At 44.7% G+C, this 27,923-nt stretch overlaps 1 protein-coding gene across 3 annotated transcripts in view; it reads right to left on the bottom strand.

Annotated features, from left to right (window-relative positions):
* REXO5 (RNA exonuclease 5) overlaps window positions 1–27,923 on the bottom strand; it is a 437,194-nt gene that overhangs the window by 330,518 nt on the left and 78,753 nt on the right. For all 3 annotated transcript variants that reach the window (XM_086940804.1, XM_086940806.1, XM_086940805.1), the window contains exon 4: window positions 8,430–8,556. In XM_086940804.1, the coding sequence (XP_086796930.1) occupies window positions 8,430–8,556 (127 nt within the window). The remainder of the gene's footprint in view (window positions 1–8,429; window positions 8,557–27,923) is intronic.

Genomic DNA, 27,923 nt, shown 5'->3' with positions numbered 1-27,923 from the left:
GGCACTGTAATGCTTGTGTCCGTTCACACTATCGGGTTTTCTTGCTCACCGTTCCAATTCTTCCCTCATTTAAATAGTACAGAGCTTGGCCATTTTTCTGTCCGGCAAAGATTCCTCTACGGGGTCTCTCCCCAAAGCTTATAGTCAAACAATCACTTGAGTTTAGTGAAGGGAAAAAGCCTCATGGGCAATAGTTATAAAAACTGTTGGTTTACTTCATTACGTTTAGATGTGAGCACCCTCTCTTATGTACCATCCATCGTATCAATTGGGTAAAACTGCAATACCGCTGAGCGCAGTATTATTCACGGTACACTAAACGGGCTAGAATTACATAATGACTGTAAGAACCCTTTGAATTAAATATGAATTGAAGTGAAGAATAAGAAGTGAGGCTTCCTGTTTTGGAGGAAGGTGTGTACAGCCTCCTCTTAGGAAAAGCTCACTCCCACTCTTGCCTACGCAGTTTATATGCCAGAACAAAGGCAGGGAAAACAGAGGAACAACAGGGAGGGAGACAATTAAATATCCCTCATATAAAGACAACTGCAGATTAACGGTGGCACATCCTCTGCACAGGGTCCAACCAGAATAACCACCATACATTTAGTCTCCCTGGAAGGAAGCTTGGAAAAACCAGCATTAGGACAGTTAGTAGGTCTTGCCTTTGAGACTATTGCCTCTGGATTTTCCTTTTGTTCTGTTATATGGTTTGTGTTTAGGTTTAATTTTCGTGTTGACTTAGCCTCATTTTCTAATGATGCTTTGTACAGGTTTTTCAATTGTAAGAATGGCTTTATTCACGTTTCTTTCAGATAGGCACTGACGCCTAGGTAGTCTTCACAGTTAGTTCCAGGGTCGCACAAATGCAGAACATGAGGCACTGTTTTGTTTTCCGTGCTCACAAGAGACGACTCTTCAGCTCAGTCGAATTAAAACGCTGTCCTACACTGTGGACATAGTTTGAGCCTGTTGCTTCATTATTTAAATTGAATCCGTGCTGAACACAGTGAGAGGTTCATTTCTGATCAAAGTCAACAAGCAACACTGCTGAGGTGCAGGCCTGCTGTCCCCAAATTTCATCCTGAGAAGGAATTTAGCTGTACCCTCGGAGGTGCATTTGTGGATGCACTGATCCTAGCTTCCTGACATACACTATCAAGGTATGGGGTTATGTCATTCCAACAGACCATGCAGATTGGTATTCCTGATGCTCTCTCTTTAGCATAAAGACCAGCAATAGATAGGAGTAATATTAGTAACACTAGTAACACTAGTAACGTTATGAATAATTATCATGGTTGAATTGTTTGTATTCTTCACTATTCTAATAATGCTTATAGCAATAATATGTTTCATCTTTCTTTCAATTCCATCACTGATGTAACGAAACTTGAGGGGGCCCCACTGCAAGGTACGTGGAGGGGCCCTCTCCGGACCCATTAAGGAGCTACTTGGGCAGAGTACTGTGCTGAGGTGGCCCCCTGGAACTTGGGCCCCTCCCACACTGCAGGGGCTGCGGGGACCTGTGTTACACCACTGATTGCAGTTCATGTTTTATTTGCAAAGATTAGAGGTTTTCAATAACTGCTTTGAAAATACAAGACTGCATCTTTTGTTTGTAACACTTTGGGGATGCATGAGTGACAAACAAAAGGGTAAGATCTGTTTTCATGATTTCCTTGGGAATCTGAGAGTTGTGTTCTGGGTTACTGACAACATCCATAACTCTGGAGGTTTAGGAGTTTGGATGCATTAGAGTGAGCTAGCCACAGAGAGAACAACTTTGCTGATTATATAGAAAGACCCACTCTTTGTATTACGAAGCGGCATTGCCCTAAATACACAGTCGTACTACATTAGCAGTAACCATATAACAGTTCCCGTGGAGTGGAATCATTTAGTGTAAAGTGGTGGGGCATGGAATTATGTGGAGTGCAATTAAGCAGTATGGTGATGAATGAAATTATGTGGACTGTAATTATGTAGCATGGAGTGGAATTATGTGGAGTGGCATGGATTGAAATTATGTTTTGCAGGGTGGAATTATGTGGTGTGGGGTGGAATTGTGTGATGTGGAATTATGTGGTATGACGTGGAATTGTGTGGTGAATTGTGGAGCATAGATTTGTGTTGCAGCGGGTACAATTTTGTGGAGTAGAATTGTGTTGTGTGGAATAGTGTGGAGTTGAATTGTGTGGCGTGAACGATGTGGCTTTGAGTGGAATTATGCGGAGTAGAATTATTTTCATGAAGCAGAGTTTACTTTCGTGGAGTGTAATTATGTGGTGTGGAGTGGAACTATGTGGGTTGGAATTATGTGTCATGGTGCGGAGTGGAATTTTGTGGAGTTGATATATGTGGTATGGAGGGGAGCAGAATAATGTGTTATGGAGTGGAGTGAATGTATGCGGTGTGGAGTTGAAATATGTATAGTGTAAATATGTGGTATGGTGTGGAGTGGAAATATTTGGAGTTTAATTATGTTGCATGGTGTGGATTTACGAGCATTAGCATTGTGTGGTGTTGAGTGGCATCGAGAGAGGAATTATGTGGCATGATATTTTATTACATCATGTGGATTGCAATGATGTGATGTGGAGTGGATTTATGTGGGTTGGGGGAATTGTTTGTTGTGGAATTGTGTTCCGTGGAATTGTGTGGTATTGAGTGGAGGTAAATATAGTGGAATTATGTGGCACCTCGTGGACAGACGAAAGAGGGCAGGACAGGAGGGATGGATTCAGATGCAAGCTTCCCAGTGCCAAAGTGAATATCATCAGCAATGTAAACATGTTTATCTGCCATCTGATATCTGCAAGCAAGTCTGGGAAGAGTGGAAGAGGATGTGGCTCAACGGCCAAAGCTGCCGACTTTGGAGCTTGGTTCAAGTCTCGACGCCGGCTCAACATCTGTGACTTTGGGCAAATCATGTAATCTTCCTGTGCCTACACAAAATTAAGTTATCAAACAATTTACTCTTTCCTGTTTGCCCAATATAAAAGTACTAAAATAGGTGTCATTGACTTTTGTGTTGTAAGAGCTTGCATGTTACTTTTGTTCTATTTTTCATCTGATTCTATAAAAGAAACCTCAAGATTAAAAAACTAAAATCTAAGATGTCATGCAACAATTTGTTGATATAGTTCTCGATACAACTTTGAGGCAGATGTCAAATGACAATTGTTTTATGGAGAAATATGTCATCTTGTTTTCCTGTTAAAAGTTCCCGAATGTAGACCTTCGCAGTGCATAAATAAATAACGTCTTTGGGGACTTTAAACACTGAACTAAGATCTGCAATCTGATATCTGCAAGCATGCCAGTGGAGAGATTATGGTGTACTAGCCACCGCTACCCTCTTTGAAGCTGGGGAGCCAGGTTTGAGTCTCTCGCCGCCAGATCAATATCATGTGGCTCTGCACAATCACGTAATCTTCCCGTGCCTACACAAAATGAATGAGTCCTTGTAAAATGTGCTCCAACACCTTTGGATCAAGTTTACACTATATATAAGCTGCAACAAAAAGGGAACTGGGCAAAGTCACCTGGCCTCCAGGCTCATCTATTGTGCTAGGTGGGGGCATGGCAATGTGAGGGAGGGGAAACAAGCAAACACAGACAATGGGATATAGCAGAAGACTTAGCCAGCTAGGAAATATGCACTCTGTAAAATGGCTCAACAAAAATTAAATAAAAATAGCTCTCTAAAGCCTGAGCAGTATAAGGATACAAGCATGTGGGCCATGCTTGAGGGGAAGAACTGACCATAGAGCTAACCAGTAGGAAGCAAGCAATTGAGAGTGGCTTTTATGCCAACCAATGGTAAGTAATGGGCTGCCTCCAAGCCCATTAACAGTAAACATGTCTCAAAGAGGTAGCACATTCACTGTTTACGCGAGGCCTACAAAGTACACAGCACCATACACACAAGAACCAATAAAGCTAAAATGAGCAGCTTTCCCTTTATGTGGAATCGAATTTATACAAAGTCGGGGTCATTTATCACCCACATCATGAGAATCTATTAGACCTTCACATGAAGATTTTTCAGATGAAAATACTCACAATTCTAGGCACCATCTCCTTTTCAAGCAGTGAACTTCCACATTGAACACGAAGATGGGTAATATTTCAACCCATAGCAGAGGTACTCCAGATTGTCAACACACAGATGGGTAGTTCATCTGGGGGGGGGGGCACACGGCTCAGCTCTGCTACCTACCCCGAGAAATAGACCAGCAGACTAATGGTGGCACTATCAGCACGTTCTTCTGTGATAAAATCAAAACTATTTGGGACACCTTTCCAACTACTCACCTTGCCCTAGCAGCAGACGCAGAACCCATTCTCTCCTTGGATCAGGGCCTCACTCTTTGCCGAGTTCCCCTCTCTCTCTCTGGCCATTTCGCTTGAAATCATGAAATCTCTGAAGTCGGGGGCTCCTTCTATCCATGCCCAGCCTCAACTCTAGCCTCAATAGCTGTGACCATCAACCCAGTAGTAAATCAGATATTGAACATGTCCCTGCAGCAGGGGCTGGTCCCTATCAGTTGGAAGAAGGAGCTCGTACTCCACCTCCTGAAAAAGCCAACGATATCCTCAAACTACAGACCTATTTCTCTTTTACCTTTTTTTCCAAAGCTCTGGAAAGGTACGTCAACTCGGTCACCACCACTTTTGTTAAAACTAACCACGTACTGCATCAGAGCCAATCCGGCTTCAGGCCTAAATTTAGTACAGAAAAGGCGCTTCTGGAAATTTCAGAAACCATCAAAGACGTACTCGACAGAGGCGTCAAAGCCGTTCTGATTTTGCTGGACTTATTGGCGGCTTTCGATACCGTTCCCACGACTGTCTCCTGTTGAGGCTACAGGAGTCTGGTTACGGTGGAATGGTACTAAAGTGGTTTTCACATCCTTTCTGGCGGATCGCCAACAAACAGTCTAGGCTCCACCTTTTTCAGCCCCCATTTCCACCTTAAAGGTGGGAGTCGCACAGAGCTCTATTCTCAGCCCACGATGTTTAATATGTAGTCTCCCTTAGCGTACCTGGCCAAGACTTAAGGAGCAAAAATAGTGTCATATGCGGATGACACGCAGTTGCTCATTATCTGCGACAGGGATGAGGATTTCAATGGTGAATTGATCAATTCCGGTTTATCGGAGGTGTTTGCCTGGATCCTGCAGAACCAATTGAAATGTAATTCTGAAAAATCGGAGATAATTTTTTATGGTCTACCCCCTAACAATATGTGGCGCAGCTGGTGGCCACAGGAGATGCATCCCCCGTTAAACTAGGCCAGAATAGTTAAAAACTTGGGGGTGAAAGTGGATGACACCCTCAATATGAAAGCTCAGATCAAAGCGGTAACCGGTCAATGTTTCGGCCTCCTTAGAATGCTCAAGCAGTTTTACCTCTTTTTTTCGGTCCCACATAGAAACACAGTGGTCCAGGCCGGATTGGATCTAGACTGCACTATGTTACTATTCTTTATCTTAGACTGCCGGATTACTTACTTACATGCCTTCAGGAGGTCCAAAGCGCCGCAGCTAGGGCAATACTTCTACTTGGCCTGAGAACACGGATGTCTCTACACCTTAAATCTCTCCACTGGCTCCCGATCCGCAAGAGGATCTTTTTCAAAGCCCTTGTCCTGGCCTTCAAAGCACTTCATGGTGTTGGAGGCCCTTATTTTAGGAAAAGCGTCAATTTCAATTTTCCACGGCGCTCTCTATGATCAGCATCACTGTCGCTGGCACGGACGCCTGTGGTCCGCCGATCTCGAATAGGAGGCAGATCCTATCATGTCAAGTCGCCAAACTGTGCAACGGCGTGCCGCTAACCTTAAGACAGATGCAAGATCTCCTCCCTTTTAGGAAGTCTTTGAAAACTTGGCTGTTTCAGCAGTAGCCTTCGCGTTGCCGCCCTTCAGTTCAGCTGTCACACTAAACTAGCACCGGGACATTCTGTCGCGTAGCTGCGCGCTCTAAAAATGCCCTGATAACATAACATAACATAACATACCAATGCCAGCCATCTTCTCATCACCCTAGATACAGTAAGGCCATCTTCTAAAATGGTAAGAGAAAACTTTTTTCATGGTGGAGCAGAGATCATGGAGCAATGGCCGGATTGTGAATTGAATTGAGGCAGTGCCTCTAACCCAGATCCACAAGTTGTGAATAATATTCTACATGTCTTGTTACTTCTGCACGCTAACAAAACGACTGGATAAATCAATCACCAAATCCCAATACGAACACTAAAAGAGAAACCATGAACATCGCATGAAGCCGCTAGCTGTAATGGGCTGACCCAAAGACCACTCTCTCTACGTTCAGCTTCTTACAGGTACTTTCCAAAGGACCGGTACCATGAGGTCACGGAGAAAGCTATCTATAGGCTGTCTATACAAAGACCTAAAAGTCGTTGGGTCCTGACAGAAGCACGCATTCCAAAGCATTTCACTCCCTGACCTATGGCTTGACCCACGACCACAGGATTTTCTCAGGATGCACAAGTCTTCCTGCATTACACGCCTTTGTTATCTCAGTTGAGATAGTTTGTTTCCCTTCAAGTGCAACTCTCATGGGCTGGCAGAACATTTGGTGACAGACACAAAAGGTGTGATATACTAATGATATTTGTGGTTGCAAATCAGCAAGTGACAACATCACAGTGCAATGTACACTTTGAAACCTCTCACGAGTTGTTAGGAAAGGTGGCCTGTGAAATGAGCATCCCCTTACTAATGCTCTTCGATGGAATACAACAAAGGGTTGTGAACAACTGCAGTTGCAAACCACTGACTGGCATTTAACACCCAAAAAACTGTTGTTTTATTTCACAAAGAAGGAGCTGTGCATGTGCGACAACTTCCACTTTGTCAGTGTGGGATGCGGGCCCAATGTCCTTTGCATCATGCCAACCTCTTTCCGATTGCAGACCCTGATCATTTTAGGGACAGGGGCTGCAATACAAAAAACTTGTTTTGTGATTTTGGATGAAGGTTTGCTATCCCTTGCAGGGTTCCATTTCTGCTTTGTTAGCCCTTTCTTAGGGGTTGGCAAACAGAATCTTCTCTCAAAAAAACACAATGGAGTAGGATTTCGAAATCCTAGCAATAGTACTTTTTGTGCAGCAACAGATCACTACAATTGCTGCAGTGCAAAACGTGTGGGTTGCAAAAACAGCATCTGCTTTATCACCCAGGACTTTGCACGCCAGGCCCTTAAACTCCAGCATTGACCAAATACAGGGAAAATGTGACTAAGGTGCCCAGATAGAAGGTTACGCCTGGCATGTGTGCCACAACACCATAAACGATATTTTGTTGGAAATCTTAACAATTACTGCCCTCAAAGCAAAGCTTGCAGCTGTAGGCGGTGTATCATTCACACTAGCAATATGCCATCTAAATACTAAAAATGAATTGAAACAAGCATCTCTTTCCTTGTAACAAATTTATAAAAAGTTGTTAGATGACCCAAAATCTTCCAAACGGTGGGACATACATTGTAAGCATGAATCTGTAAAGCTTCTATGAGATTATCATGCATCTGCATTTTGGTTATGGATGCTCACTATACACCACCTTCATCTAAAAGAAGTTTTCCGAACACTGTTCATCTGCACCTGGACTTATTCTATTTTCTCCAAGAAGTAGTGGCGCCCCTGATCTCGTCCTCCACACAGGAAAGGATATCGGTGGAGAACCCAAGCCTCTCTCCCAGAGTGTGAGGGCAGTTCAGATGAACGGACAGGCTGAAGAGCTACTGTCAGTGCAGTGTCTCGTGCTCCACTCCAAGGACCCTGATAAACAGAAAAGGAGTTGGGAACTTTCTATAAAATTAAGCCACCTCCACTTCCCTTTTCTGCTCTTCTGCAGTGCCCTCAAATCAAGAGGGACAGAGCGGAAAGACAATATTACTCAAGCGGATGGTGCATCCATAACAGAGGACCTCGCTTCTACCCCTGGGGTACCACTGATGACGTAGCTTACTCATCAGTCCACTGAGTAAGGTTTTAGTTCCACTGTCCAGATATCGTTCCCTGAAAAAGATCTTAATACTTCAATATTTTTCTTAAGATTTATAATGGGGCAACTTTGGAGCGGCCTACAACTATGAGATTTTCAATGGATCTTCTAAGTGCACTTGAGTGATTACATTTATACATCAGCATCCACAAATTTGCTTCAATGTAAATCTTAGTAAAGATGGTCAATTCACGTTTTTGATTTTTTTAGGTACCTTTATGGTATTTTTTTAGGTTGGTCTTGGCATTTCATTTGTTGCGGAGCCAGATCGAATTGAGATTTGAAAGTATTGTATTAGTACTGAAATATAAAAATTATTAAAATGTCCTCCTGTCACAATCCAAAGTGCTGCTGTACAAGACAATTTGATAGTTAGCGCTACACTTACATGTCTGAACGTGCTTCTAAGGAATGCGAATTGCAAGTAGAACCTGTGGAAATGGAGTTGACTGACGCCCCGTAGTAGAATGACCACGATCCCCGAAAGGTGTTTCTGGTTATGGATTTGACACCAGCTATGGACAAGAGGAAAAATAGTTAAATCTATAATTTTTCTAGAAAGGTTCTCAGGCAATAATACACATATGCAACTCAACACGGGGCATTACAATGTCTCATCCCTGAATTCTATGTCACTTGAAGGTCTCTAAGCAAGCGCAAATGAGGAGAGGACACTTCGTGGATCAGGCTCCGTCCTATCAAGCTGGGCTTCCACTGCCACTAGTAAACTTCAGAAGGTGAACTTGGACCCCTTCCTTAAGAATGCATGTTTGACCTTTAACTTAGGGACCACATTCTTCTTTCATCAGGCTGCATGTTTTCTCTGCTACCTTAGTTTATCCAACGTCAAGAACACAGAATGCTCCATCATTACCATGCAAACAATCGCAGTCACCATCAATGCTTGACTTCCGGAGTCAGTCATCAGTCTGGTTAAAATAGTTTCACACAAATGAAACAAAGACTAAGTACAGACATAAAAACAATATCCGGACTAAATGGGTCAAATTAACTAATGAGGACAATATCAGTCATAAAGAGGATGACATCTACCCAGAAGCAGCCAGAATCAAGTACATGAAGTTCTATATAATACATAACAAGCATTGACATAGCCAATAGGTCTTGCCTTTGGAACCTTATAAGTATTTAGTTACGCAGTACAATATCCTTGGTGAAACAACATCAACTGATGCATGTCTAAACATTTATAAGGTCCCAAATGCGAGACCTATTGGCTATGCCAATGCTGGTTTATTTTGAGAGGGAGAGTACCTGCACTTCTCAAAAGTGACGATAATATGTTTAATTGGAGAGTACTGCACATCTTAGAAACAAGTAGGTACTCTGGTACAGGGTACCTGCACTTCAATTTTTCCATTTCAAGCACTGCCTCAGACCCTATCTTTGCCAGGGGTCGTCTTAAGGATTTTGGGGAGCCATGGAAAGACCTATTTCAACTCTTTATGAGGGAAATCTATTTCTGAAAGTTTGTTTGGTATCACATGGCCTTCAATTATCAGAAAATGGGTAATAAAATTGTGCTGTCTGATAGACCTAAAAATTAAACTAAAAGTCCCGGAATGCCACACCCTCTGGAATAAAAGACAGCTGAAGAGACGCCCATCAGGTGAACGTTTTGACTCCTGCACCATCACAAACATGCACTTCTCGAAGAACCAGACAAAATCTGATTTCGTACCCCTTCAAATTTGAATTTCTTCAGCCTTCAAATTTGAATTCCTTCCTCCTTCGATCTACATGTACCCAACTCTCCCGCTAGCTGGTCAAGAACGCAAGAGCAAGTAGGCAAACCTCTACGCACATCCGGTGGCATCGGAAATTACGTAACCTGAAACGTTTTGGTTAACATTTTGGAAGCACGAAAGTGAGGGAACAATTGAAGTGCCTTTGCTTTGAATGGAGGTAATGAACACCTCGCCTGATGCTGTTTATGTGTGCTGGTTGTCCGAGAGATCTGCTGGGGAAAGTCTGAATATTAGGTTGTTTTTCATGCCACAAGCTCGTATTAGGTGGTATTTGTGTTGAATTTTAGTTTTGGGTTTGGAACCGCTACAATAGTGAGCCAGGAATCCCTTTGGAGGAGAAAATGAAAAGTACTTTTGACGCAGTCACATAAAACATGGGTTGTTGTAGACTGAACTCCATTTTTGGAACTTCAAATGTATGCATTCCTTTGTGGTCTAAATGTTTTTGTTAGGCTTTCGTAAGCAGCAAGTAGTTAAGTGTTTCGGTGATGCCTAGCCCCTTGTGCATTTTCAACATTTGTATAATAGCTGAAAATGATTCCGTTGTTGTAAACATCAGGTGCATGATAATCTTATTTGGGATCAACTCTCTCGGACGTGACACGAAACCGTGTATTTTAAGTTTGTGTGTGTAGTCGAGCGCTAGAAAAACAAGTGGGAGGGGGAGTGCAGCCGAGAGCCGGGACAAGCAGGGATTCCCTTGCAGGATCGAGCGGGATAATTGATAACGCATGGTGCTGCTTGCTCCCGCATGGGAATTGCCAAACATGCATGCCTTGCTATAGAAACCAATGCAAAGCGTGCACGATTTTGGGGAGAAAAGCTGATCGATTAGAAGAGGTCCCCTCCTATGCAACGCATGCACGCTGCATAGGTGAGACCTAAACAGGACAGGGTCAGGTCGAAAAAGAGAGTGTAAGATCTAAGAGGGGCTGTACACTGAGCGGGAACAATTTCAAACTTGCGTGGGAAGTACCCGTCAGAGTTCAAGTGAGGATAGAGTCAGGCAAAAAATGATGTCACACTCAAAGTGAATTGAGATAGGTGAGAACAGGGGTACTGTCCTCGGGTTCAAGGTGTGCACACACTTTATCATGGACCGAAATCAGTCCTCTTAATCCATAGAATTACTTCAATAAAAGATCTTTTGAAACAATATCCTTTATGCCATCTTTAATTATGTTTTTTAATGATGATTTCTCATTAAATACGTCATTTCTCAGATGTTAGCAGGTTTCAATGTTACAACACTTCACTTTTACCCAATGCATTTCGGGTACAAATGGACCCTTCGTCGGGGGTCTCTACGAAAAGAACAAAGAATACGTAATGAGCCCAGAGCTACGTTCATGCTGTCAAAATAACATAACTCATCATAGCTTAAAAAATCTACTGCGAATTCCAAATCTATCTCATGAAATAAACGTGTTACTCTGCACATACCAGATCGTGACTTAATAACGTTGTAAAAATAAAGGTTAAAAAATAACAATTCTAGGCAAACTTGCGTCTAAATCATAAATAACGCGGTAAAAAACCTTAGTTAACAAAGTTGCGCTCTTGTTTGTTTGGCGTTACACGCCCGTACTCACAGTGATGTGTAGCGTCAGAGCTTCCTGCCGTATTGTCCAATCCCTGCCGCATTTAGATCTCATTGCGCCTACACCACTTATAGCTGCTCTGATTGGTCGGTAATGCGATCACGTGATCGCTACATATTATGGATGTTTGCATAATGTCTATGTGTGAATTAATGACTAAATAAACCATTGCAGACCTAATCTATCACATACTGTCTCTACATGAATGTAAGACTAAAAATTAAAAATTCCTTAGCACTTAAACCGATGCTATGCAGGAACAACAAATCCTTTCTTAACAAGTGGTACCAAATTCTAAACAAATGCAGTTTAGATCTGATTCTATTGATAGTGGAGGAACTTTCCAGGGAATTAAAAGAAGTTGAAATCGAATTGGAAACAGTCAAAAGTGAACTTAATAAATATGATGATCTAACGACACTACTTGAAGACATCAATAAAAAATTGGAAAAATATGCTAAAGAAATTGAAGACAGAAAAATCAAAAAATACAAAAGAGACACAGTAGACTATAAGTTGGAAGAAGTTTACAGTTGGGCGGAGGTGTATAATCAGCGAAAATGGCAAAAACCCACTACCAACATCACCTCGTCTCAGGAGAGCGTTGTATCAGATTCGGACACAACCCAAAATAGAAGACCCATAGAAAAGACATCACAAGCAGGTCAAAAGATGCAAACGGATAAGTCTTTTTTAGATGTGAGCCCGGCAGCCAACAGTGCACCGACAACATCCGCAATCGTAGAACCTTCAAAACAAGGAGGGGAAAAAGAAAAACCAAAGGAATCAGAAGCGGAACGCGAACTGAGATCCAAGAAAAAGAAAATGAACTTGTCATAAACATCTCAGACAGATCATTATCCAAGGCACAAATGAATTTATTGAATAAAGGAATTTCGTTTGTCCCAGTGTACAAATCCAATCCTGAAGAGACCGAAATAGCTTTGTTTAAATTCTTTCGGACCTTGAGGTTAAAGAATTTTTTCAGTACTCTTCCGCCCACAGACAGAGAATTAAGCACAGAGAAGGAATTTAAGGTGAAAAGCACATTCTGTGCCCCAATTTCACATAAAACAATAGATGCTTACAAGCGTGTTGTGTCCACAGAAATCAAGAACATCAATTACAAAAGTGGCACAAAAAGCAACTTTTCAAAGAATGAATGGAACACGTTGAACACTTTAAAAAAGATGACTGATATAACCATCTAAAAAGCGGATAAAGGGGGAGCCCTGGTTGTAATGAACTCAACTTTCTACAATGAGAGTGTTAAACAACATCTACAAGACACTACTATTTACCACAGACTAGAACAAGATCCTACGGAGACTTTCGCAATCACACTGAAAGAGATACTAGACAAAGCTCTAGAAATGAAATGGATTACCAATAAGACTTATCAATTTTTGAATATAAAATACCCAAGGAGACCACAGTTCTATATGTTGCCTAAGGTGCACAAGCACCCAACAAATCCACCGTTCAGGCCAATAGTATCAGCTTGCGGATCGCTATCCGAACCCATCGGACAGTACCTAGATTGGTTTTTACAACCACTAGTTCAAAATTGGTGCACCCACATCAAAGACACTACTGCTTTTTTAAAAGTTCTAACAGAAGTCAAGATTCCAGAAAATGAAGAAATCTGGCTAAGTTCAATAGATGTCACTGCACTATATACCTCGATCCCCCATAACGAGGGACTCGAAGCAATGGAGTGGTGCCTACTAAAGAATGAAGTTGAAGGTTCAGAAAAAATCTTTTTGATGGAAATTCTACACTTTGCACTATTCCATAGTTACCTGGAATGGGATGACGAATATTATGCGCAGTGCAGTGGGACCAGCATGGGCTTTGCTGGGGCACCTTCCTACGCGAACATTTTCATGTCCAAATTTGAAAGCGAACACATTTTGGATAACCCAGACTGGCAAAGAGGATTGTTAGTCTATAAGAGATTCATTGACGATATATTCATTATGTGGAAGGGGAAGAAAGAAGAACTGACAGCCAACATAGAGAAACTAAATTTGGTACATGCCAGAATCAAGTTCACACATGTGATAGATCAGCAACAACTATCCTTTTTGGATGTGAAAGTCGCCATCAAACAGGGTCAAATTTACACAAGTGTGCATATCAAAGAAACAGATCGCAACAGTGGGTTGCATTACTTAAGCTTTCATCACCAGGCTTTAAAACAACATCTCCCGATGTCTCAATTTATCCGATATAAAAGGATTACATCAGATACCAAGGAAGCTTCTGAAACTATCGACAGACAGATCGTGAAATTTGAAAAAAGAGGTTACCCCAACCAACTTTTACAAGAATCTAAAACTAAAGTCATGGCTTTAACAAGAGAATCCCTACTCACAAAAAAAGACAAAACGGATCAAAAACTTACAGTGTGTGTATTGAGATATTCTATGCAGTCAGCCAAAATCACAAACATCATGAGAAAACATTGGGCCATCATCACTCAAGAACCTGATCTACAGCCCCTATTCGCAAACCGGATAACATTTGCATACAACAGATCCAAGAACTTAAAAGAATTGCTCAAGCACAAAAGCAAAGATCCTAATGAACCCACGTATAAAGGAATGCGCAAATGTGAAAACTGTACACATTGTAACAATGTAATAACTGGATCATCTTTCACACATCCCAGAACGGGACAAGTAATACAGTTAAAACATTCAAGTACGTGTGATACCAAAGGAGTCATCTATGGGATTAAGTGCCCATGTGGTAAGTTATATGTTGGACAGACGGAGCGCAAGGTTAAGGTAAGAATAACCGAGCACAAGAGCAATATCCGGTTAAAGAATTTGAAATCAACAGTGGCAGCACACTGGACAGAGTCAGGACACAATATCGCTCAGTTACGCTTCACCATATTAGAAGTGGTAAAAGTGCGCTCAGATGTTGACACACACAAAATGAGATTAAGATCTGAATACTTCTGGATAAAGAAAATGGGAAGTCTTCAGCCAGATGGGCTCAACGACAGGTTGGAACTAACATGTTTTTTATAAAACTTTGGACTATGACATTGGATTTGTCCTGACAGGGCTGAGGATGCAGTGCTTGTGTTCATAACGTTGTGTGATTATTATAGAATGTAACATGGTCTGTGTTATACAATTTGATTTCCCCCTTTTAAGTTGTTGATTTACATTGTGACACACAGAGATGCGTTTTTCCCTCTGGGATTCACTTTCTTGAGGCACAGGTTAATCCTGTATTTGAAATTACACTCACAATAGAAGACCATTGCCCGTTTCAAAATGGCCGACCACTTTTGCTTCCAGGCCGATATGTAGGAGAAAGTATTGAATATACTGTCTTATACCATGGTTCAACTATGTTTAACTAATAGTGTATGTTTGGGGAATCATGAGTTTCAGTTTTTAAGTCATTGTCCAATATGTAGTTCATATTTGAAAGCTTCGCGCACGTTTGGTAAAAAATTATTACCGAAGGAATTTTTAATTTTTAGTCTTACATTCATGTAGAGACAGTATGTGATAGATTAGGTCTGCAATGGTTTATTTAGTCATTAATTCACACATAGACATTATGCAAACATCCATAATATGTAGCGATCACGTGATCGCATTACCGACCAATCAGAGCAGCTATAAGTGGTGTAGGCGCAATGAGATCTAAATGCGGCAGGGATTGGACAATACGGCAGGAAGCTCTGACGCTACACATCACTGTGAGTACGGGCGTGTAACGCCAAACAAACGAGAGCGCAACTTTGTTAACTAAGGTTTTTTACCGCGTTATTTATGATTTAGACGCAAGTTTGCCTAGAATTGTTATTTTTTAACCTTTATTTTTACAACGTTATTAAGTCACGATCTGGTATGTGCAGAGTAACACGTTTATTTCATGAGATAGATTTGGAATTCGCAGTAGATTTTTTAAGCTATGATGAGTTATGTTATTTTGACAGCATGAACGTAGCTCTGGGCTCATTACGTATTCTTTGTTCTTTTCGTAGAGACCCCCGACGAAGGGTCCATTTGTACCCGAAATGCATTGGGTAAAAGTGAAGTGTTGTAACATTGAAACCTGCTAACATCTGAGAAATGACGTATTTAATGAGAAATCATCATTAAAAAACATAATTAAAGATGGCATAAAGGATATTGTTTCAAAAGATCTTTTATTGAAGTAATTCTATGGATTAAGAGGACTGATTTCGGTCCATGATAAAGTGTGTGCACACCTTGAACCCGAGGACAGTACCCCTGTTCTCACCTATCTCAATTCACTTGACAGTGTTCCTAGACAAAACACTCACAAGGGCGTCGCACCAAACTAACTCAGCAAAAGAAGTAAGTTGAAAATCAAAAATAATATAAAGAGTGCAACTGCTGGTCAATACAAAAAAAAGTCACACTCAAAGTGAACAGTTTTAAACACAAACGGGGCAGAACTAGATACACAGAGATTATTGGATGTAACTTCAATGGGACAATATCAGAGATCTGTGGTTCAGTGTTGGCCCTGAAAGAACCAGCGTCAGCCAAATAAGTGGCAGTTACAAACCAGCAGGGACTAGAAACCCATTGAAAGATGACAGTAAAAGAAATAAAACGGTAAGCATCAAGAACAGCCCCAAACCAAATGTGGACAGTACAGCCTAAAAAACGAAATTATAAGCTAAAATGGGGCATTAATTACCCTGTAGACAACAAAGCTGGAGTAATAGACATTACAGCCTGTCGCCAATCCCTCCACTACCTGTCCCCACTGATATGTTTTTAACAAATTAAGAATCAGGGATTAATAAACAGGTGTCACTAGCACATCCAATACAGTTTAGGCAAATGTTGAGCCTTCTCTAATAACAGTCCACAGATACTTCATGGTCCACTGAATTTCCGTTTTCATCTTTATTGATAAATACTTGAATCTAAACAGTACAATGGTCTAAAATGATATGTTTACCCCTAAGTCTTGAAAGTAGTAACTAAGGTAGGTCTCCATTGAAAAGACAAATCTTTCATCATACAGTTTCTAAGCCATCAAATTCAAGGCTATTCAATTCATTCATATGTGGAGACATAATTTTTTTTTTTTAAAGGCAAGACAATGGGTTACATTCGCAATTTTCTCGGTGAATGCCTCAACAATAACATCAGTGATACATTGCATGGCAGCGAAGCCTCATGGTTATGCAGGTATGTTATTAGACATAAAGAGGGTAGTTTTAGACTTAAACAAGGCACAACCAAACCTTAAGGAGTTATGACAAGGCCTAGCCTACATAGTATTAAGCCTCAAGAAGACAAAGTCAGACCTGAAGACGGCAATATAGAACTAAATGAGACAGTATAGGGGGAAAACGAGAAAGGACAAAAATGAAGGGCTCAAGACCAAATTAAACGAGCACTGGCATAGACAATAGGTCTGAGCTTTAGCCGAGCCCCTGGCGTTTCCAATGCGTAGTTACTCTGGCATCCAAACGCTTGTGTCAAGACACATACCCAAACATCGAGGTAATCTTGGAATAGGTTTCCTTTTAAATGGTACCCATTCCATGATGGCCACCACACTTCAAGACGCATGTGCACACACTTATTGCAACACATTGGTGTGCTTGCATTGTGATGGGGTCGCTATTTTATTGCCTTTTTTAAATTTGTATTTACTGTCACAAGATGGTGGACAACCATCTTGGAGTGGTAAAGTAAATAAATAAATAAATAAGCGCAAAAAAGAGAAAGGGAGCAGCCACTACCAAATTGCAGCTGCAGGGCCCTTCAAAATAAATAAATATTTTAAAATGGCTGTGACCGAGAGGGGTATGGGAAGAATAGTAGAGCAGGTGGCAAGTCGAGAGTAGAAACACTTCTGAGCAAAGAGTAAGGGGGTGGGGTTGGGCAGGAATCTCAGAGAAGATATGTTAAAAAAAACAAATAAATAAATACAAAACCAGAGGAATGCATGTTAGGGGTAAGCAACACAAAGCCGCAGTAGCAAGAACACGCATGCACTTCTACGGAGTACTGAAATAAGAAAACAGGTAGCTCCCTGAATGCAAGCAACATCAGCAGTGCAATGACACAAGTCAACAAATCTGAACAATATGAGACCAAAGTGCTCCCGGCCAGCACGAACACAAGAATGGAGAAGAAAGCCATCAAATTAAGAGCAGGAAAGTGACAGACAACAAGGGCTCCAACTATTAGCATTCGGGTTGAAGCACAGCCCACTTTATGTCTACTGGAAATAATGGGTCTGGACAATAAACAGCTAAAGCTATCTGCAGCTGAGACCTAAAAATGCTCAGCATCTGCTAATAAGGGGCTCAGTATCAGAATAAAAGGTGGCACTCCCAGACTCTAAAAGAAAGTATCAGGCCTAAAGGAGGAATAATAACCCTAAAAAGACATCTATGACCTTCTGGTCAACAACAGACGTGCCATGTTTTTTCATCACTGAATCCTAGATGCAGGATCTTTCTATACCTCTTCCAAATTTTGTTCCTCCATGGTTTAAAGTGGGTGTAGGAAGGTACCTCCTGACTATGGTTGCCCCTAACTTTTTGCCCTGTGTTTTAGCTGGTTTTTGACATAGTCGACCTGGGGCCCTGCCAATCAGGACCCCAGGCCTACTGCTCTCTCTGTAAAATGGATTCCATGTACCCTAGGTACATTTCCAATTGGTACTGGGCCACCTTATCCGACCCTGTAACTGAGGGCATAGGTGTACCCAGGGCCTACCAGGGGCTAAAGCATGTATTATGCCACCCCTGGCTGGCCTCCTAAATTTGACACAACTGGCTGCATGACAGCTGGGGCAAAGTCGTGTAATCACCCTTTGCTGTAGATATAGTATACCTATATCTAACCCTAAAAATGGACACACAGATTCCTATCAGTCACTCCTATGGCAGGCCTTAACAATCCTGAAGGCAGAGTGCTTGGAATCGTGTGAGATGGTGCTCTGGCATGAGCTGAGCCTGTCTGCAGCTTGCGGAACCAAGTCCTAATAGCTGTTCCATGATATCGCATACCATATACTCCTAAGTGCATTATAATCCTCGCGGTTAAATGCTATCTTTGGTATTGCTGTATCAAAACATGTCGAGTAAGGTGTCATACGAATTGGAACACTAACCCCTCGCCAATTCTGGCGACGGGGTTAGCATTCCACCCTTCTAGAGGGACACGACATGTATGTAACTGTGAACCCCGGTTAAAGTTAACTGAAGCCTCAGCTCCACAAAATGGATGCTGCCACCACAGACACGAGTCTGACCTCCTGCTGCTGGGAGTCCTTCCAGCGAGGAGAGCTTGGACAAAGGGTTTCCTGTTCGGGGCGGTGCTAGCACCATCCCAGACAGGGTTTTGTGTATCCTGGGTAGGCAGGGCTTTACAGGAAGTTGACTGCTGAGTGGCACCCTGGTGCTCACTACGCATAGGCCGGTCAGAACCAGTTCCAGGGGCACACCAGCCCCTGGCCTGGGGGAAGTCCGGCATGGGAGAGGGGTGTAACCACCCCCCTCCTAGTCCCGCCCATAGGCAGGACCTAGTCACCGGGTCAGCCCCTTTTCTTAGTATAAAGATAGGAGCGGGCCCCCTGTTCAAATTAGATCATCTTTGGAATCAAGACACGACTTTCTGCGAAAGGACATCAAGATTTCTTCTTCAAGATTCTCCCTTGTGGCTAAGGAGTAGTCACCCTGCATCAGCGGGCACCATCCTAAGAACACTGCGGTCTGCTGCAAGTCCTTCTTCCGGAATCCGACGACACAGCTCGACGAGACCCGGCTTCCCTGGCACCTCTGACCTCTACTCACCTCTACAGCCAAGCTGAGAACCGTGAGTGCGACGAGACCTCGAGACCTCGAGGGACCGACGATCGCCAAGACTGCACGACTTCTTTGCAACAAGCCCACCGAGTCTTCCACTGGTGAGTGCTTTGGGGTCCGAGAAGCCCCCACCCTGAGCAGCTCCAGCACTGAAGATCAGCCCTCCAGCATCTCCACGATCTGCGTGGGGCCCTTCTGCTTTTTGCTGCTCACCGCGTTGTTTGGCTACTAGCCGGCTGGCTTGTGGCCTTCTTAACGACGCCCGACGACATCACTGCTGCTGGTCTGGTTGCTCCAGACTGGCCCTTGCTTCCTTCTTCAAGAGAAGTACCCCGGACCCTCCTGGTCCACTCCAGACGCCATTTTGAGTCCACTGCGTGGGCTTGAATTTGCCAAGGCTTTGTTGCCCAATCCTGGGTCCAGCGACGCCGACAGCTTCATCCATCGTGGGACAGCTCGCTCCTCCATCCTGGTCGCCGACAACGCCTCCTGGTCCGTGAGATCTGCAGAGCACAGCGTCACCCACTCACCTAGTCGAGGTGACTACCATCCGGTGCCCTCCTGGTGCCACCTGACTACTGGCTAGTAGTCACAAACTTGGTCCCCTCTGCTTTCAGGTGTCATCTATCTTCAAGATCCAGGCTTGGATCACTTCGAACTCTCTTCACTGGTCGCCTGCCAGCATCTTTCTTCCAGGCTCCTGGTCCGTCTACGAGGATTCCCGACGTCTTTTGAGACATATGCAGCTAACTTCGGCATTTCGGTGCCCTAGCATAGCCTCACTATCCAAGGGTCAGGATCCACTTTCGTTTTCCTCCTACCAGGTCGGGTTCGCCCGAGAACACTAACTTTCTGAAATCTAGCTACCATAGACTTTGTCCCGCATCCCGCGTGAGAGTGCACACTCTGCACCCGAGTCCCCTAGGCCTCCTAGAAGTAATCTGAAGATTCTATAGTCAAGACCTAGCGATTCCAAAGCCTATTAGTACTGTACTTACCTGCTAGTAATTTCGCATTCCACTTTCAGAGTATATGGTTTTCCGTGCCCCTCGGGCATTTGTATATACTGTGCTAACTTAAGTATTTTCGTAAGAGTTTTGTTTTGTGCTTAGTACCCTGTCCTCATAAAGAGTACAGGGCTGTTGTGATTTTAATAAATACACTGTTTATTTTCATAACACTTGTGTGGTGTCCTTTCACTGGGTGTTCAAGGGGTACATGTGTGGCATAACAGCTGGCTTAACACGTCCTCTCGAGTCTTTAGCCTTAGACTGCTCGTATCCATGCTACTAGGATAGCTGGTCTATAAGGTTGACTTACAACCAATCATCAATAAGGGTTGTTTGGACTGATACAAAGTGCTCACTAGAATAGTGAACATTATATATCAGGCCAACTTCTCACAGTGGGGATTTGCAACAGAGTTCGGTATAGTAGGTGGATTATTGATCTATACGCCAACTGTAATTTGACAACTATCTCACTCAATAATTTTGTTGATCGTAGATCCTTTATGTGCCTCTCTCAAAATTATACCAAATCATATGCAAACTGTTAGAAAGTGGATCATTGGTAGGGGAAAATGTAGGTCTACCACTGGAAACAAGGCCACTAACACATGATAGGACTCAGCATAGGTCTTAGAAAATTATTTCCATGCTCAACCCTTGATAACGTGGCCGCGAGCAGACAGGCTTAAATTCAAAGACAGGTATGTAAAGCATTTAAAAACACCAATTAAGTAAATAATTAAGACACAACACATAATAAAAATACAACACCAATTTATGATAATAGGAACTATTTTTATCTTTAAAATGACACCAAAACGACAAACATCCAATGTAGGGAACCGGAGATATGAATTTTCAAAGATTTAGTATTATATAGCACTTAGTAATATATAGTGCGTTATTGGTATATCTGGTCACGATAGACCGGTTCAAAGTCAAAGTTTCAGGCCGACTGCGATGGAGCCCTGAGCGGCCACCACTCGCAGTAGGTCCCGTCACAGTTTTTACCTTAGGACTAAGACACTTTTCTGGAGCTTTTCTTCCTGGGGTCCCTCGAAGCTCTCAGCCATTCCGGATTCAGTGAGGGTTCGACGGATTGCCTTGCGATGAGCGACCGGTCAAACTTATGGAAGTCCGACCTCCGGAGCCTTTCAGCGGAGCGAACCCAGCAACGCTTGAACAATCATCTCCCATGCTCTCGCCATCTCCAAGCTTTTATCATTGTCAGTCCTAGCAGCCTGTCTCATTCCGAGCACACTTTCACACCCGGACCATTTCAGCAGCTCATTCATCCATCTCCTCACTGACGGACCCTCCTTGGACTTCCAGTGCCAGGTAATCTCTCTTTAGGCCAGCATGAGTCCTAGATCAATGAATTTGCTTGTTATTTTTGTATTCTTTGTGTGAGGAAACCAAAGCAATAAGCACGCTGCCATGTCAAAGACCACCTCCCTGTCAGTAACCACTTTCAGGAGTTCCCCCACTTCCGGCCAATACGTCCCCAATTTCGGACAGCCCCACAGCAGGTGATCCAGGTCAACCTCAGACGCCAGGCACCTCGGGCACATTGCGTCGTGTGCCCGAAAGTACCGTTTAATCCTTTCCGGGGTCAGGTAGGCCCTGTGTAGGACAAAAAAGTGTACCTGTTGGAAACGTGCATTCCTTGTCCCCTTCCATGTTCGTTTCAGAATATGGCCCCACACTGTGTCTGAGATGGGCTTACCTATACTGTCCTCCCATTTCGCCTTTAGCGCCAGTAGTGGTTCCAGTCCCTCGTTTAACATCCTATTATGGAGGCAGGTCACCGCTTTAAACGTACCCGCGGCCTTCACCACATACTGGCAGGCCATGGTCGTTTCCGGCTCAATTAGCCCTCCCTTCCAGTGCTTTTGCATCGCCGCAACCACTGCCGCATGCAGAAGAAAGTTCCCGTCCAGCAGGCCAAACTGTTCCTGCAACGTTTGAAAGGGGACCAACATTCCATCTATGTATAAGTCCCACACCATCTGTAAGCCTAATTCCTCCAATTCTGATAGCGGGGACCAGTCACCCCCATGCGGCAGAGCGGTCAGCATTCCCAATGGTATCTCTGGTGCATATGGCCGGGCTCTCTTCGCTCTCGTCAGACTTCTTTGCCAACAGAGCCTGATAGTCTTTTCCTCCATTGTAAGGTCCCTCATATCTAGTTTCTGTTGCATAACTATGTAGGCCAGGACATGGCGTTGAATACCAGTCCCTCGCTCGTGATCTGGTCCTCTGAACTCCCTGGCGATGTGTTGCGTGAGAATTCGAAGCTGTGCTGCTAAATAATATAGTTCAAAGTCGGGGACTGCCATCCCCCCTCAAGCTTGGGTCTGATCAAAGTGTTCAATGCTACCCTGCGTCGTCCGTGACTCCAAAGGAAGTCAGTCACCAACATCCTCAGTTCTTTAAAGACCCACTGGGGAATCCATATCGGCAGGGTGCGGAAGTAATAGAGCAACCTTGGGAGCGCCACCGTTTTCAGTAGCGCCACTCGACCCAACACCGAAAGAGGGAGGGAGGCCCAAAAGGATATGCAACCTCTCAATGCGCGCACGCAACGCCCTATATTACCCTCCAACAGACTCGCGGCCTCATGGTAGATGCGGACACCCAGTTAAGTGAAGCAAGATGGCTCCCAGACCACCACCAGCGCGCGAGGGGGACACGGCGCGCCCGCCCGCAACGGAAAAATACAAATCTTAGTCCAGTTCATCTTAAGGCCCGACAATCGGCCAAATCTGGATACCATGCCCACTGCTCCCTCCAGGGCCTGCTCTGCATCCGCCAGGTATAATAACAGATCGTCCGCATACAATGATATGTAATGCGAATCCTCACCCTGCTTGATCCCCTGGTACATGGCCCCCGACCTTGCCTGCGCCGCCAATGGTTCCATTACCAGTGCGAACAGCAGAGGGGACAACGAGCACCCCTGCCTCGTCCCTCTACGCACTGGATAATCTGAGGATATAATCGATCCTAGGCGTACCCTCGCTGTGGCCGATGAATACAGCACTCTTGTCCATCTCCCAAACCCCTCTCCTATACCAAACTTCACCAACACCTCGTCCAGGTATGCCCACTCAAGGCTATCAAAAGCTTTCTCAATATCAACCGACAAGACTGCAGGTTCTCAATCTGTGTCCCCAGCACTGTCCAATATCCGGATCAGTCGGAGTATGTTCATTGACGTGTTCCTAGTAGGAATAAACCCTGCTTGGTCCCCATGCACTAGTCTGGTCATGTGTGGTAGCAGTCTGGTGGCTAGAATACGGCTCAAGATCTTATAGTCCACAGTTAGCATAGACAACGGCCGATAAGACGTCACATCGGATGCCTCTCTACCGGGTTTCAGTAGTGGCACCACTAGCGCCTCCCTCATTGATTTGGGCAAGTACCCCAACATTCTAGCTTCAGTGTACACCACCAATAGTCTGGGCGCTAAAATATCAATATATTTCAGGTAGAATTCTATCGGCAGGCCATCTACCCCAGGCGTTTTGTTCCTCGCCATCTGTTTAATGGCCACTAATCTCCGATAGCGTTATAGGCCCTCCCAGTTCCTTCGCTTCCTTGTCATCCAGCACTGGCATTGGGACAGAGTCCAAGTATTCACTTATTTCAGAGACCTCCACCCCTAGTTGGCATGCATACAACTTCGTATAATAAGACTGGAAGCGCACCAGCACCGCCGCCTGCGAGTAGACTATTTCCCCTGACTCTGTTCTTATGCTCATGACTGGGCAACCTCTAATGTCTGGGTTAGCAATCCTAGCAAGGAGCGTACCCACTTTATCTCTCTCAGCATGTGCTTTAATGGTGTATTGCTTATAATCATAGCACCGCAGCCGTTCCGCTTCGGTCGCCACTACTTCCTTAGCCTCAAGTAACCGCTCCTGTAATTCCGGTCGCTCAGGCCTAAGCTGCTCCAATTCCCTCAACGCATCCTCCGCTTTCGCTAGAGCAGTCAAAACGGACGTCCTTGCATTCGAGAACCTGCCCATGCATACGCCTCTCACCACCACCTTCATCGCATCCCATTCTACCGATCTCGCAGTAGCTGAACCCTCATTCTCCTCAAAGTAGCGTTCAATGCCCTGTTGGACCGTATCACTAAACACCAGATCTTCCAATGTGTCAGGCCGCAGCCGCCATGTTGGAACCGCTGATCTCGCCCGCTGCCACTGCACTAATACCAACAAGGGGTTATGATCTGAGATGGTGAGTTAGCGCCGACCCAGGGCAGGCAGAGCCCCCACCCCGCGCCCTCGATCCCACACAGCATTTGCAGCACCATACCTGCCAGCCCGCCAAGCACCAGGAGAGCCTGCCCCAGTAGAAGCAACGGAATTGTTCAGCCCTCTCAATTGTCACTCATTAAAGAGTCCATCTGATGTCTGTGGGGTGACCGCTGGACCCTTCGAACTCTCAGCCTCCGATACTTCTTCTCAAGAATTTCCTCCATCATCGTCAGAGTTCGACCCCACTGCTGCCTTCTCTTGTTGCGACCTCGTGATACTCGCTGTCGCAGCTAACGCCTCTTTCCTGTCCGCGGCCATCTGACCATCCCGCACCGCTCTCTTGAGTTTGTTTCGTTTGCGAATACGCTGTGATTTTCGGATCTGGAGCGGTTTATGTCTCTCCCGTTGACTTTTGCCATTGCGGTCCGTTCCGGCGCGATATAACTCAAGCCATGACCATGCTTCATCCGGGGTCTGAAAGAATTGGGTGTTCCCATCTAGGATCACTCGTAATTTGGCCGGAAAAAGCAAGGAGTATTGAATCCCTTCCTCCCTCAGCTCTTTTTTCACGGTCAGGAAGGACGCTCTGTTCTTTTGGACCTCCTGTGTGTAATCCGGGAAGACCGTGACCCGGCTATTGTCCACCTGAAAGGGGCCAACTGAGCGCGCCCTCTGTATCAACAGCTCCCGATCCTTGTAGTGCAGGAGTTTCACCACCATCGGCCTGGGCGGCCGGCCTTGCATAGGTGGGCGAGCTGGTACCCTGTGTGCCCGTTCCAGGGAAAAGAAAGGAGAGAAGCCCTCCGGCGCCACTACCGTTTTGAACCAGTTCTCCATATAGGCCACCGCATCATCCCCTTCAATTTTCTCCGGAAGGCCTACTACCCTCACGTTGTTCCTCCGATTACGACTTTCGGCATACTCTGCTCGTCTCTCCAGTGTGGCTAGGCGGCTGAAGATATCAGTCAGCTTGTGTTCCGCGGTCACTACCGCCGGTTTCAGCTCTTGAAGTAATTGTTCATTTTCTTTTACTCTGTCCGAGAGCTTAGCATGGTCCGCCCTCAAGAGACCCAGCCCCTTGGCGACCTGTGCTATGTCCTGATGCAAAGCCTTCTTAGTCGCCGTTATTGCATCCAAGATGTTGTCCAGTCGCTGGTTCAGCCTCCGCTCCTGCCATCCCGGGCCAGCGCGGTCGTGTCTTCTCGACCGTGTTCCATGGTGGAAGCGGCCATCTTAGCTGCCTCGTGCGTCGTCATATGGTCGCCTTAGGTACTCCACCAGGCCTCGCACCCTCCGTCCCGGGAGCTTCGCCCTCTGCTCTCAGACCTCGCTCGAACGTCTCATCTGTGTCGCTCAGCCGCAAGCTCCCACGATGGTGCCGATAGCCACCGGAGGCCGGGGCCGCCCTTCACACGGTCGCCATGTCAGAGATCGGGGGAGGGGGGGAAGGGGGGTGCTGCGTCTGCCGTACACCAGGCCGATGTGGGCCCCCACACCTCCAGTTCCTCTCTGCGGTCCCGTTCAGGTGGGCCCCAGCTCTTCGTGCCCCATTGGCAGACGTTTGCAATCTGTTTCAGTTCTGATCCGCCTCGCCCCGCGAGCAGTCTCTGCAGTTCCCCTACGCCGCCATTTTCTCCACTCTCGGCTCGGCACCTCAGGCCTCCGGAATCGGGTCTCAGATCTATGTTCGGTCTCCTGCTAGCCCCCAGCTGCTCTCCGATGTTTCTTCAATACTTCATACGGAGAAACCGCCTTTCAGGGAGCGCCAATGGTGTGGTTTTCAGGAGAAATAGCGGGACCAGGCGCGGAGCTGCAAGCTCACACCGCCATCCCGATCGGTGTCCAAGCCACGCCCATTTCAAAAGCTTTGGACCATCACGAGCAACAAGGCTAAGCCAGTTGAGTGATAATTTGGATCAAATCCTCTGCGATCACTCTAATCATGAAATAATAATCCGCGGAGATTTCAATTTGAGACACCTAGGAATATCTGACAACGTCAGTCCACCCTCAAATCTCCTAAGTAATCAAATAAACAAAACCTTAAGTAAACACGGGATACAATCTGCACAGTCCACAGATAATGACTTTGAAGTACCAACTCAGACTATAAAAACATTTAGGGAGATAAGCACTATTGACTACATGTTTGCCTCTGAAAAACTCATGAACGATCTTGTGAGTTTTGAAGTACATCCTACAAACGACAGTGATCACCTCCCTCTTCGCACAACATTTAATCTTCACTTACCTAAATGTAAAAGCCATAAGGATTTGGGCACCTCTTGGAATGACGAATCAGTACATCTAATTCGGAGAATAAAATGGGGACATGTCAACCTTCAGGAACTAGCATTATGGAAAGCCAACACAGGACAGTCCCTGCAGGCCCAAAGTGGTGAATACTTACTAAAGCATTGGGGATCTATAACCTGGTGCATCCACGAAACAATGAACTCCCGCACAGGTCGAGGGCGCCATGTTAAAATCCTCTAACAAAAATCAACTTATACTGACTTGCTCCCGGCCCATCCGAAAGTTGACGAGGGCACGTAAGATAACCCAGAACGAACAAGCCAATGCTGTGTTGTTATTGGAACTTCAAGCAGCAAGAAAATAACAAACAATTGATTTGGTAAGAGAAAAACAAGCAGAGGGAAAAGGATTGGCTATATATCTACTCTATAATGAGCAAGCATAACCAGGCCGATTTATGGAGACATATCAAAACCAAAACACGACAGGAAGTTGCAAGGAGCAACCCCATCAATGAAGCCCTGTGGTCCTCGCACATAAAAAAACTACACATAGACGATCATCCTATAATCTTCCCGTTTGAACATCCAGAGTCCACTGATGACACAAAACACTGTGTCTCCATATATACAAACAACAGCATTCAAAAAGCACTATGCAAAATAAAAGCCTCAGGCGCACCTGGCCCAAATGGTCTCCCGGCTCAACTATTTAAACAAGATTTAGCACTATGGCCTGCAATACTCTCCCCATTATTCACCACCTGTGCTAAGTTCCATCAAGTGCCCGACAGTTGGAGGGGTTCAATATTGCACCCAATATTTAAAAAGGGAGACAGACAGAATCAGATTAACTACCGTCTAATAGCCCTATTGGATATTGAGGCCAAGATCTACGCAGCAACACTTCTAAATGAGTTGGAGACTTGGGCAACAACAAATAAAATTATTCCATTCTGCCAAAAAGGCTTTCGACCCAACTCCTCCACACTTATCTTTCCCACCAGGCAATCAGACGGAAATCTTCAGTCCTTTATGCATGCTTTGTGGACTATTCGTCAGCATTTGACCTGGTGGACAGAGGTATCTTATGGAGAAAACTGCAGGTGTGGGGAATTCCAAGCAGTCTGCTTAACGCCATT

Source organism: Lissotriton vulgaris, chromosome 10, assembly GCF_964263255.1.
Source record: "Lissotriton vulgaris chromosome 10, aLisVul1.2, whole genome shotgun sequence".
Taxonomy (NCBI): domain Eukaryota; kingdom Metazoa; phylum Chordata; class Amphibia; order Caudata; family Salamandridae; genus Lissotriton; species Lissotriton vulgaris.
Note: the sequence above shows the minus strand (reverse complement) of the source record. Positions and strands in the feature narration are given on the sequence as shown.